This window comes from Ananas comosus, linkage group 7 (genome assembly GCF_001540865.1).
Source record: "Ananas comosus cultivar F153 linkage group 7, ASM154086v1, whole genome shotgun sequence".
Lineage (NCBI taxonomy): Eukaryota > Viridiplantae > Streptophyta > Magnoliopsida > Poales > Bromeliaceae > Ananas > Ananas comosus.
Genome location: NC_033627.1, coordinates 12,162,531 through 12,175,315, shown reverse-complemented (window position 1 = coordinate 12,175,315; position 12,785 = coordinate 12,162,531). Strand labels below are relative to the sequence as shown.

Sequence of the window (12,785 nt, the reverse complement as noted above, 5' to 3'; positions counted from 1 at the left end):
CTACAATGCTCGTAGATCTACAACCCTAGGCACAAAAGTAACATCAATTAGCCCAATATTAGGCAAAAACCTTCAACTTTATAGCGATTTAATGAGCCATTTCACATCGATCAAAGAGTGTAAGCTAAAACTAACGGATCTAATGCTTCGAAATGAAATGGAATCAAAGATGCGGAGATTGAGAGAGAGATGGGGAGGAAGGGAAAAGAGCATACCTGGGATTGAGATCTAGGGTTTCGCCGGGAACGAGATCTGGGGAAGGGGGAGAGAGAGAGAGAGTTGGAGTTTTCGATCCCTGTATTGTCGTTAAGAAGAAAACGAAGCCCCATTTCTGCATAAAAATGTACAGAGACCCCTCTATTATGGAAAGTTTGCAATAAAGCTTCAGTTTTATATTTTCTTTAATTAATAGATTTTGATTGAAAAAAAAAAAATGCTACATGTATGACATACATTACTTCGCCCTAGAATTTATTAAAAAATTTTTTAAGTTTTTAGTATTAAAAAAAAAGGACAAGATAAGGACCTATTAAGAAGGTTTTGAGATCGACTAACCCTATGCAACCGTTTGGTTCTGGGTTAAGTAAAAATTTATTATTCCAAGAATGGAGTTAAGTTCAGGGTTAAGGTGGGATTAGAATAATTTTGTATTTAGTTGAAAATTGGGATTAGTTCAGATATAAATAAAATAGTGTTTGATTGGAGTGGTTGAGATAAGAAAGATAATAGATAAAACAGTATTTTGTTTGGTTTGAGACTTGGAGTAGTGGGGTGGGGTGGGGTGGGGTGGGGTGGGGTTAGTTAACCCCAATCCCCAAATTAGGCGTTTGGAAATAACTTCGGGGTTAAAGGGTTTTTCCACTCCTTAACTCCGAACCAAACGGATGCTATAGAATTTTTTTAATTATAAAAATGGACATTTAAAATTTTTATTTATATAATTAGATTTTTGCAGTGAATTATTTACTATTTTTAAAAAACGATGACTCACCGCGTTCTAAAAACGATACATTATTCATTATTTACCGAACTTATATATTTTACACATTTAAACTTCAAAAGATGTATAGTATTAAATAGTAAAAATAATTTTAACATTTTGAGAATAAATAAACTATTATATTTAAATAAATACGGTAAATCATTCATTGCATAAAACTAATTTTATAAATAATTTTTTAAAAAAACTATTTTTATAATTATAATATTCTTTTAAGTCCATTAATATTAAAAACTCCCCACTAAGGGTCCTTAGATGAGGGGGTGACTTATACCCCTTTTCAGTGTACCATATCAGTGCTAAAAAATAATAACTAATTTTGTGATTTTGCAGATCCAATGCATTTTTTGGAATCTACAATTTGCTCCTATTTTTCAAAATTTTGACAAAATTGTCTCTGTAGTCAAAATTCGTACATAGTGCAAGATGAATTTTCGTATTCTCTAGACAAGAAGTAATAGTTAAATAGTGCATCTCATCTACCTTAATTCATAATATATGCAAACTATTTTCGCCAACGTGAATCCTTTATTTTTATTTTTAGTATTTGCTATGTAAATTTTTTTAAAAAAATAAAAATTTACTAATATTAAAAGATTAAATATAGTCCAAAAAGAACAGGTAGTGTAATATTTATATAAATAATATAACAAATGCCTAATAAGTGGTGTGTTATATCCCTTCTTCATCTAGACTCTTTTTTTACTATACTTATGCTTGTTACTAATATTTGTGTTGCACTGTTATTTCTTTTTCTTTATTGTTTTGTCATGCTCTCTCTACAAATTTTTTTTCTCCATTCAAAGAAATAAAAATATTAAACCATTAGTTAAAAAATATAATACTATGTGATTAGTTGCTGAACAATTAAAAAATACGTTACATCACTTGAAAATTTATTACGTAATTACTTGAGAGCACTTCACAATAACTTATCAAACAGTACAATGTGTTGTAAAATAGTGCAACATAATTTACAAATAAAAATGTTGGATACATATATATTTTTAGAATTAAAAAAAATTCTATAAGTGTAGTCGCCCAAAAACCCCATTATGGTACCTTCCACTCCTCACAGTATATAACAAAATGGCCAAAAATTACCATAACTCTCAAAAAGAATTAGTAATTATTTTACACAACATGCTCCTTTCCTCTCTTTATGCGGAATCATCGACAAACAAACGAATTTTCCCTTCAACAGAAGCTATCTCATTGTAAAAGCATTACATATAATACTGAATGCAAATTCCTAATTAGTATGAACATCATTTCCTTCCTCGTCGCCGTTGTCTCCTTGAGGCATTTCTTTGGCAGCTGTTGGAGTGTTTGCAAATGGACTGCCGGTGATCGAGCTCGAATTGCTCGCGTCGTTGAACGCATCATTACCATCAGCTTGAGAAATCGGAGTTTCCCTCTCAGAATTCAAAATCATTTCGTTTTCCGCTTGCTGTCGAGACCCGTTTAATGCGTGGCAATGAGGGCAATAATATGTTATAAATAGAAAATCCTCTTTCCTCGCAAATCCTGCACATTAAGTTAGCCAGTTGAGTCAGTTCTTGCATTTTGTTGCTTGTGATCGAGGTTAAACACGAGGGCGAGCACATTTAGAGCGGAAAGGGATAAAAAGGTAATTTGACATGATAACAACTTCGAAAGACATCACTTACCATTATGCATATGGCAGTTGCTGCAGATCAGCGCATAGCACTGTGTCGGATCTTCTCCTACAAGCAAAGCCGCAATTCGAGCGAGCCATCCCCCGTCACTACCAGCTGAACCTTTATTATGTCCAACAAAACTCTGATTTGGAGAAGCAATTTCCCCGGCATTTTCGTCGTACTCATTTAAGGAATCATCAAAGAAGTGAGCTTCTTGGCTGCTTACTGCGGCAGCACTTTTGCCAGAAGCTGGTTTTCTGTGTCGGAGCTGAGTAGGTTGCGCCGGGTTAACATCATTGCTAACTCCCAATGAGGGACTGGTATTTGATTCATCTCCAACATAAAATTTCAACCCAGAATCTGCTCCAAGTTTAGATGCCAGAACAGTTGCTGCTGCGGCCTTGGCAGCAGGATCAAGGTCGTATCTCTGCGTTAATCGTTATAAAGAATCAGTAACATATACAGAGAATAAAAATTAAAAGTTAGTCACTCTACTTTCACTGATACATGAATATCGTGCTATGTCCATTTCGATGAAAATTCGCTAATCAAAGCTTTGCTAAATTACTAATACCATCCTTGATGATAAATAAACTAACTTCAGAAGTTAAATTATTAGTTATCCCTCCAATGTTACAGATATAAAGAAATAGATTTGAACCCTAAACTCTTTTAGATACCAAAAGAGTTATTATGATAGGATCGTGATAAATTGTACTAAACCATACCTCGTTCTTGGAGAGAGAAAAAAAGGAGGAAAAAATAGGTATATTCCCAGCGTCATCTTATAAGTGTACATCATCGACTTTGCAGACATGGACGGTTAAACACTTGCTGAGATTCTTAAAAAACGGATGGAATCAAGAGTATTACTGATATGTATATGGACCAAGCGGTAGTACAAGTTCTTTTAATTCACTTGGAATAATGAATTTCACAAATAGTCGAGACTTCAGTGACCTGATTGACTAAAAGAAGTGCTCAGTGATTAAATTGACAGGTACACAAGAGTAGACCATACAGGAACCACTTAGGCATGTAACTCTACAGAGAGTGATATCAATGCATTTTTTTTGCCCAAGATCAAGTGCCAATAGTAGATATATAGATGAAGGATAGAAAGATGAAAAACCTACCTGAATAAGCTGTTGTGTAGTGTAGTAATTTGTCCTCTCCTTCAGCTCAGTTATCTTCGCTTGCCTTTCTTCACGGAGCCTCTCAAGCGCTTTCTGGTCCTTGCTATCCACTGAAGAAAAGAAGGACAGGTTATAAACAGGATAATGTTTTTCCCAAATCTCACTAAAAGTTTCTCCCACATTAGGTGTCTAAAAGGAATTTAAAAAGCTCATGGTCAACCATGTAAGAAAAACATCAAAGATTCAGAGAATCAATTTTGAGGCAGTTCATCTTATATGTGCTTTTTTGTATTAGTGGCGAAAGGATTCCCCACCATCACATTATTTTCTTTTTTTCCCTTCTCCAGACAAAACTATGAACTTCATTAACATGATACCCCCTTATTTGTAGCTGGAAAAATGCTGATACACCTAATAAGTCCCATATTCCCATCAAAAACATAATTGAATAGGGATGAAAGCTGAGTACAACCCAGGATCACTTCTTCTATACTCCACGGCCGCCTTCTTTTTTTCCATTTAAATATCTATTTAATTAAAAAAAATTCAATGGACCAATCAAATATGAAAGAACAGTCAAATAAACGTCTATAAAGAGAGACTAATAGATCAAAAGCTCAATCAGCAAATTTATAGAAACTGAGAACTGGGTTATAAAAAAAATTTAAAAGGAAAAGAGTCCATGATATTTACACATTCTTCTGACGCTCCCAAGTGTCGAGTAGATGACAACAGCTAAAACAGGAAGCACAAACAAAGGCATCACTCTAACTGCCCTCATCTGCCAGTTCAAATCCAATGATCTTGTCGTCATGATAGCATATGCAACAGCCAAACCCTGTGAAACAAATCAACAACAATTAGAAATCAGTTCAAAAAGCAACTATCCTAAGAAATTATCAAGGCTTTTCTAACGAGTATATAACCCTGAGTCTTGACCGAGAGAAATATCTGATAGGTGTTAACAAAAAAATTGACCAACTAGGAAATGGCCTAGAATTTGTCTTAACACTGCCCACTCGCATGCATGGTGAATATCAAACGAACCATGCCAAAAGGTCTGAGATAATGGAAAATACAAAGGAATAAAGGACGGAAATTGATGCCATAAAGTGGCGGATAAAAGAATCAAACTAAGGACCTCTTGGAATGGAGGGGGGTTTGGGCTAGCTCTGATACCATGCTACCAAAAAAAAAATGATCTAGTAGAAAATGACCAAGAACACTAAATCATTTTTTGGAAGGTTTTAGCAATAATGAAGCAACAAACACTTGCAGAACCACTAGGAACTTTTATAGAAGATATAGAAGTACACAACTGGTGAAAGATATATTTGTGACGTATACGGAATCTAATATATATTGTGTTGAAGTACATCATCATATCGGATTTTTCAATCACTTGGCGCAATGCCGTGAAACCACTATAAACAATAAAAATCATGTTTCTACAAACTAATATAAAATTAAACAAGCAAGATCACTCCATTTGCTCATATAAATCATAGGCTAAATTGGACGAACAGCTTCATACCAGATTTTTCAATCACTTGGCGCAATTCTGTGCAACCATTATAAACATCAAAAATCATGTTTCTACAAACAAAAAAGTAAAACTAAACGAGCAATATTGCTCCATTTGCACACATAAATCATAGGCCAAATTTGACGAATAGTCCTCGAACTACAAGGTTGCTGATATTTGATCATCAAAACTTTAATTATTGAAGTTTGTGATTCAAACTACCTGAATTATTGCAATCAAACGTAATATGATTTGAGAATATCAAACAACTACCAAATATTAAGCTCATTTCAATACATAGTGACAACCTTGCTACCTCATCAAACCCTAAATTCGAAATCAACTTGATAAATTCCAGCGACCTAATTAAAACTAATTCGGCTAAAATCAAATCAAATCGCAAAACCTCAAGAGCGATCGATACGACGACGAGGTTCGTCCTCATCGCGCGCGTGGCTTGGGCCCTTCGCTTGATCCGCGCGTGGGCGGAGGCCTCCGCCACGGAGAGGCGCCGAAGCTCCTTCTCCAAGTCATGTCCCGCTCCGAAGATCCCCTTCCACACGCGCGACACCACTCCTCCGCCGCCGCCTCCGCGGCCACTACGCCTCTTCTTCTTCTTCTCCTCCTCTTCCGCCGCGGCCTCCGACGACGAGGAGGAGGAGGGGATGGCGTCGTTCGCCATTGCTAGGGCTGAATCGAGAGAGATGAGGCGAAGAGGGAGAAAAGGAAAGGGGAGAGGAAGAAGAAGAAGAAGAAGAGTGAGGAGGAGATCGAAGGAATTGAATAAAAAAAGCGTGGTTTCTTTCGGTCTATAATTTGCCCTTTAGCTGTAATAACTATTCTCATGAACCGGGTGTGCCACGTCATCATGAACAAATCACACAAATGACAAATTCATCACTATCATTAGATCTCAGACACTCTATTCTTTTTCTATTTCATACTAAATTTTAGCCGTAGCTAAAAATTTTAACAAATTAAAAAATTTTATAATAATATTATTAGTATAATTTTAGTAAAATTTAAAATTTTTTATTTCTATTATGTGAAAATATATAAAACACTGCAATAGAAAACAAGGTGTAAGATAAAAAAAAGAGTCTATGTTATATAAAAATATCTTAATATATTATCTCACATGATGTAAGATAAAATTAATCAGAAAAAATTATATTTAAATTATCTAATGCAATTTGAACTACACAAGGGCTAAAAAAAGGATAATTATTTAAATACCTCTAAAAGATTTCAGACATTTTTATTTCCCTCGCTTAGAAGGCTAATATAAAAAATATTCTTCTAGAGATCTAAATTTTTTCATATATCTCTCTAGAGTAAAATTTTATTAGTGAACGTCGGAAATAAACATTATTTTTATAAAATTACTATTTTGCCTTTTTAAATATCCCCTTTCTACCGTTACTAATTTTTTTTTATTTGCCCTTAAGTTAGGGGCAAAAAAAAACAGTTTGAATTTTCGCCCTTTCAAATATATCCTTCTGTTGTTACTAACTTTTCTTATTTATCATTAAGTTACAGACAAAAAGAGAATTTTGACATTTTTTAACTCCGGTAAAAATTTAATACTGGTTTAATCGAAGATGATTTAACGGATACTAACAGCGGAGTTATTTTTTAATAACGAAAAAATATATAAAATGTATATTTTAAATAAAAAAATAAAATATTATAAAATATTTCAGAAATTTTGAGAGATGTGTAGGTAATTATTCCAAAAAAAGACATCTCTCAAACAATGGAGGTTAATAGAGTGGTTGGGTGTATAGACCGGGTCTAGTGTGAGATGTACGTAAGCCTTGGCGGTTGGTTTTGGCTTTTTGCACCGCCCCTATGACGTGGCAGCGAGCGAGCGCTTTCCGAAAGGAGGCGCCAAAATGCTGACCGTTTGACCGAGAACTGATATTCTCACTCCCTTTTTTTTTTTTTCGCATTTACACATATCGATCTCTTGTAGTCGGCGTGCGGAGGCTCCTCGTTGCCGACTACAATAGAAATCGGGCAGTTTAGGGGCTCCGTCGCCCGCCGAATTCATTTTGCAGAGTAATAATCAAAGTCGGCTTTTGTGGGGCTTTGCTACCGAGTTCTTTATAAAATATCAGATGAATAAGCATATCAACATCCTCTCAAAAGTCTCTAACCTTTCGGTTTCATTTTTTATGGGACTTTTGGCCCATTCTCTTGTCCGTGTTTTAGGCTTTGGCCCATTTGGAGTCTGGGCCGAGTCTGATGTTCATCTTGGTGTAAAGACTATTTGGTTGTATATAGTTGTAATTGCACTGTTATTGTAACTAAATACAATATAGATACAGTGTTTGATTTGATGTATTTGAATTTAATTACTATAGTTGAAACTATACGAGAAAATTCAACAGCAAGAGTTGTCACTACGCGTAGATTGGTTGTAATTATGACTGCAGTAATCAGATAGAGTAATAAAGGGTATAACACATTAAGCCGTTAGAGTAATAAAGAGTATCTATAAACCTAAATGAATCCACAATGTTTCTTGTCACGTGGCAAGAAACCCTTCATTCTTAGGTTAATAGATAATTAATAGATAAATAATAATAATAACCCACTTTGAACCAAACCATTTCTTTTAGACCGAACTGAACCAATGATCTGCCTCTCTAATTTTGTGTATGAAAACCGAACCATTGAACTGCATCTCTCTAAACCTCTGAACCGAACCGAAACGAACCAACCGAATCGAACCGTTGTCTCTAAACATCTGAACCGAACCATTGAACTGCTTCTCTCTGAACCGAAGCGAAGCAAACCGAACCGTTCACTATCTAAACTTCTAAATAAAACCAAACCAATACACGCGATCCTTTCTTCTTCTCCGCACGAAACCGCAAATCGCCCCGCCTCCTCACGACCTTGCTTTTTCTCATGTTCTTCTCATATCCGTTACAGTAAATCGCTCCCCCACCGCGCGACCTTGCTTCTTTTCCTGTCGGTTACAGCAAATCGTTTCTTCTCTTCTCTACGTCGCAGCATCCGTCTCCTATTTTCGTTTCAGACGGGATCGACGGGATCGTGCTCATAAAATCTACCACCGTTTCAGATGGATCCTGTCCTCTACCCTGGTCGATTCTTCTACCCTCCTCGCTGCTACATTTTTGCCTATAAAATTCATCCATGCCTCAGATCGAAACTAGCATCTTATGCTATTATCCCAAAATTTGAACGGTAAGAAATTTAGGTATTCAGATCAAATCTTTCTTTCTTATATTATATAATAATAATACTAATCTTATTGTTTTATCCCCAGGAATCGACGCTCACATTTACAAGATCTGGACGTTTCCTTCTTGGTAGGGTTTCAGGTTAGTAGTTCTCTTTGCTATGAATTGTTTCTTTCTGATCAACATAGAATTTCTAACCATAAAATTAAAATTTCTCTGCTTCCTCCTTTTGCAGTTCATTTATGAGCAGCTCCAGTTACAAGTGCCACGATGTGTACTAAGCGTGGACACCGAGGGGAGGTTTGTGGGCTATATAGATTTGCAAATTTCTCAGAGTGAAATTATAGTTGAAACTGTTCGATGTTTGAGCACCCAATTTCCTACATCAGCTGCGGCTGAACAAGATGCCGCACGTATTGCTCTTAAGAGACTGAAAGATGAATGTGATTTGCAGATCAAAGATATTAATTACGATGACTCTGTGTTCTATAAAAAATTATATGACCATCAGACTACTGACTACACAGTGTTATTTGCATAATATAGTAACATTTCATACGAATATAATTAGAAATTTTAATTTTAATGATTATGCTACACTTTAGAAAGGCCCGATTGGGGTCCTATACTTCTGTTTTAACTATATCGTACACCGAATCTAAATTATAAATCAAATATAAATTTATATTAAGTTGTTAGAATAATGTAACTATTTAAAATTTATTTTATAATATTTTTAGTTAGTTATAATTTTTTAATTTTAAAATTGTAATACTTATATATGTTAATTAATTTAAATATTATTTACCCGCTACGAAGGGTTTAGGGTTTAGGATTTAGGGACTCTCTCTCCCCCTCTCCGCGGCCGCGGCCGCGGCGCGAGCACCGGGGGGAGGAGGGACTGAGGGAGAGAGGGGAAGAGAGAGAGAAAGAGAGAGAGAGAGACGCTGGGCGAGAGAGAAAGAGCGAGAAAGAGAGAGAGCTAGGGGGAGAAAGAGAGAGAGAGAGGGAGAGAGAGAGACTTTTAAAATTTTAATTTTTTAGATTTTATATTTTATGTTTAAATTTTAAATTCAAATATTAACATATAATATTTATTTCAATTTTAAACTTCAAAGTTTAAAATTTTTAATCTCTAAACTCTATAAAAGTAATTAATTAATTAAATTTATTAATAATGTTATATANAAAATTTTTAATTTCTAAACTCTATAAATTTAATTAATTAATTAAATTTATTAATAATGTTATATAATATATAATTAATTAATTTATTAATAATACATATAATAAATCGTGCTTCAAACTTCAAATTTTTTTTGTCCCTCTCTACTTAAATAATTTTTTTTACTTTTTCTCTCTCTTCATTTTTTCGAAGTTTAAAATTTAAAATTAAATTTGGAAATTAAAAAAATAAAAAAAAATTGTTCAAAATATTTTAAAAATTGCATAAATTTTCCGCCGCGAAGCGCGGGTCTTCACTAGTATATATAAAGAGAGAGAGTTTAACTACTATATTATTTGGTGCTATCGAATCTTTCGCTGCTAGATTTATCCTTTTGATAATTTTCACCTGTTAAATTATACTATTCAACCAACCATCAATTCAACTCGAAAATCATTATTACTCTAACCGCACGTCCCTTCGTCCAAAGACCGAAAATCTAATAGCACCAACAACTTAGTGCTATTAGAAGTATTCCAGCCTAATTTTATATATATATATATATATATATATAGTGTTACCAAATTGGCGATGAATCAGTCTCCGGCTTACTCAATAGGACGGACTATGAGACTTAATTACAATAATTTATAAAATTTGAATAAAAAATTATGATAAATTATAATCTAAAAAACTAAAATATATATATATCATGAGCATTATGAGGACAAGCCGTGAAATTTAGCCAAAAAGAGAAATTCTTCGGTCTTCGGAGATCACACAGGGTTGTTCAACTTCTTTCTGATCTTTTCACTACTAGAGTGCAAGCAGCATTCCTCTTCAAACAAAGGGAAAAAGAAAGAAAAAAAAAAGCTGGTGAAATATATAGTTGTTTTAAAGCTTTCCGACAGAAAAAACCAAAGACCATCGAATGGAGTTGCCTTGCGACGTGGTAATGGAATCGAGTTGCCTTGCGGAGAAGTGGTGGTAAAAGCAAACGATACGAGAGACGGCGAAGGAGCTTGGCCGGTCCTTCTTCTTAAGGAGGGGCCGAAACACGAGAGGCGATTGCTGAAGGAGCAGCAGTTGTGCGCGGAGCGGCATGAACGTGGAAGCCATGGATGAATCCGAAGCGCTTGTTTCGGCGATGACGGAGATCCAGTCCACAGCGCAACAATGGCCAGACAGAACGAGGCCCATCATACGGAGGGTCCATTACCTTCTTCGAAGTATCGAGAAGGGCGACCAGTACTTCAACCCCGAGGTAGTGGCGATCGGGCCGTACCACCGACACGACCCGCAAGTGCAGCCGGCAGAGGCAATCAAGAAGGCGGTCGCCCTCGACTTCTGCAAGAGCTCACGGCGCTCCGTCCGAGAGTTCTACAAAGTGGTTCGTGATGTGACTCCTCTGGCTCGGTTGTGCTATGCGGACCGATTCGACGACATCAGCGACAAGGAATTCGCGGACATGATGTTCTTCGATGGCTGCTTTCTGCTGCAGTTCATTGTGACGGCAACCGGGTACATCCCGGCATCTTTATCCGTCGAAAGGTGGATGAGCTCTTTCAACCTAGATCGAGTCTTTAGGGACGTCATGTTGCTCGAGAACCAGCTTCCGTGGGTGGTTCTAGAGGCCCTTATGAGTTTCCGATGGGTACCTATCGATCTGTTTCTCCAAAAAATTGTTGCTAAGATTGATATGACGGCGGGGTTGCTGCCTCCATACGATGAGGGCGGCAGCCACCGCGACAACGACCGCAGTCCCTGCCACCTCCTAGAGCTCGTGCGTGAGAAATTCCTAGGCCCCCAGGTCCAGCGAGGCGACGATATTGTGACGCATATCTCGATCTTCACCTCCGCCATCGACCTCGCAGAAGTCGGGGTTCGAATTTGTGCTAGCGATACGTTCCGGTTCCGCAACTTCAGCTTCCGTAGGGGCCCGCTCTACGGGTGGCTATCCCTCCCACCAATCGTGCTCACCACGTACAACAGGATCGTCCTCAGCAATTTGGTGGCGTTCGAGATGTGCCCCGGTGTTGCGTCTGAGAGCTCGGTAGGCTCCTACCTCTCTCTGCTCGTCGCCCTCATTAGCCGGGAGGAGGACGTCAAGGAGCTGAGATCAAAGAAGATACTATACGGCGGTCTCAGCGACCAACAGTCTCTCAGCTTCTTCAAGTCCCTCTCCCCTTACCTCATGACCGGCAATGACTACATGTCTCTGCTTCAGCACCTTAACGACTACCACAGACGCAGAAAGGTGAGGGTCTTTATTCACAAGATCGTCTACAACAACTTCAACTTCCTTTTGGCCGCTACCTCAGTCGTTCTCTTCCTCATCACTATTCTCCAAACCATCTTCACCATCTATCCTCGGAAATGACAAGCTTCATTCCAACATTACCTAAGACTTAGCTTTAATTTGTTTCTTTTCATACGTGCTTTGCTTGCCCTTGAAATAAAATGATGGAAATAAAAATGATGGAAAATTAAAAGAAAAAAGAAATTAAATTGTTGTCCTGATTTTGTTTATTTTGTTTTTTCTTTTGTTTTGTTTTGTTTTTTTTTTTTTGGTTTCTTTGATCTTAATGTACAACTTGTTTAATGATTCACTTTTCTGGTTTGAACGTCTGAGTAAATAAAGACACTAAATAAGGTGTGCAAGTTAAAATTGATAATAACTTTTAACTGACAACACACCTTCAAGCACGCTGAGTCACCGACAAATAATACTTCCATCATTAAGCAATTAATACTTATATCATTAAGCAATCTCTAGAAAACAAGTTTAATAACGCTTCCATTGCAGGGAGCTCTCTAATGACTTACGACATCTTATTGAAAAACTAGTAAAGGACCGACGTGTTGCTGCAGAACGATTCTGCAGAAATAAATATATAAATAAAATAAATAATAGTAAAAAAAAAGAGTCAAAAAATTGTATAAAAAAATAACTAAAAAATAAACAACTATTGCTGTAATAAAATTATAAGAAAGATTAAAAAAAATAAAGACAAAAATCATACTAATAAAAAATTATATATAATTATATTTATAATTATATATATTATAATTATTATTATAATTAT

General features: G+C 36.2%; 2 protein-coding genes across 2 annotated transcripts; one reads left to right on the top strand and one right to left on the bottom strand.

Annotated features, from left to right (window-relative positions):
• LOC109713008 (uncharacterized protein At2g24330-like) lies at positions 2,005–6,096 on the bottom strand. The gene is made up of 5 exons (XM_020236913.1): positions 5,729–6,096; positions 4,491–4,635; positions 3,798–3,907; positions 2,671–3,088; positions 2,005–2,527 (listed from the first exon to the last, which is right to left on the bottom strand). Exons 1-5 carry the CDS (start codon positions 6,002–6,004, stop codon positions 2,253–2,255), a joined length of 1,224 nt encoding a protein of 407 aa, XP_020092502.1. The 5' UTR covers positions 6,005–6,096; the 3' UTR covers positions 2,005–2,252.
• Positions 10,539–12,602, top strand: LOC109713007. Its single transcript, XM_020236912.1, has one exon. It carries the CDS (start codon positions 10,802–10,804, stop codon positions 12,077–12,079), a length of 1,278 nt encoding a protein of 425 aa, XP_020092501.1. The 5' UTR covers positions 10,539–10,801; the 3' UTR covers positions 12,080–12,602.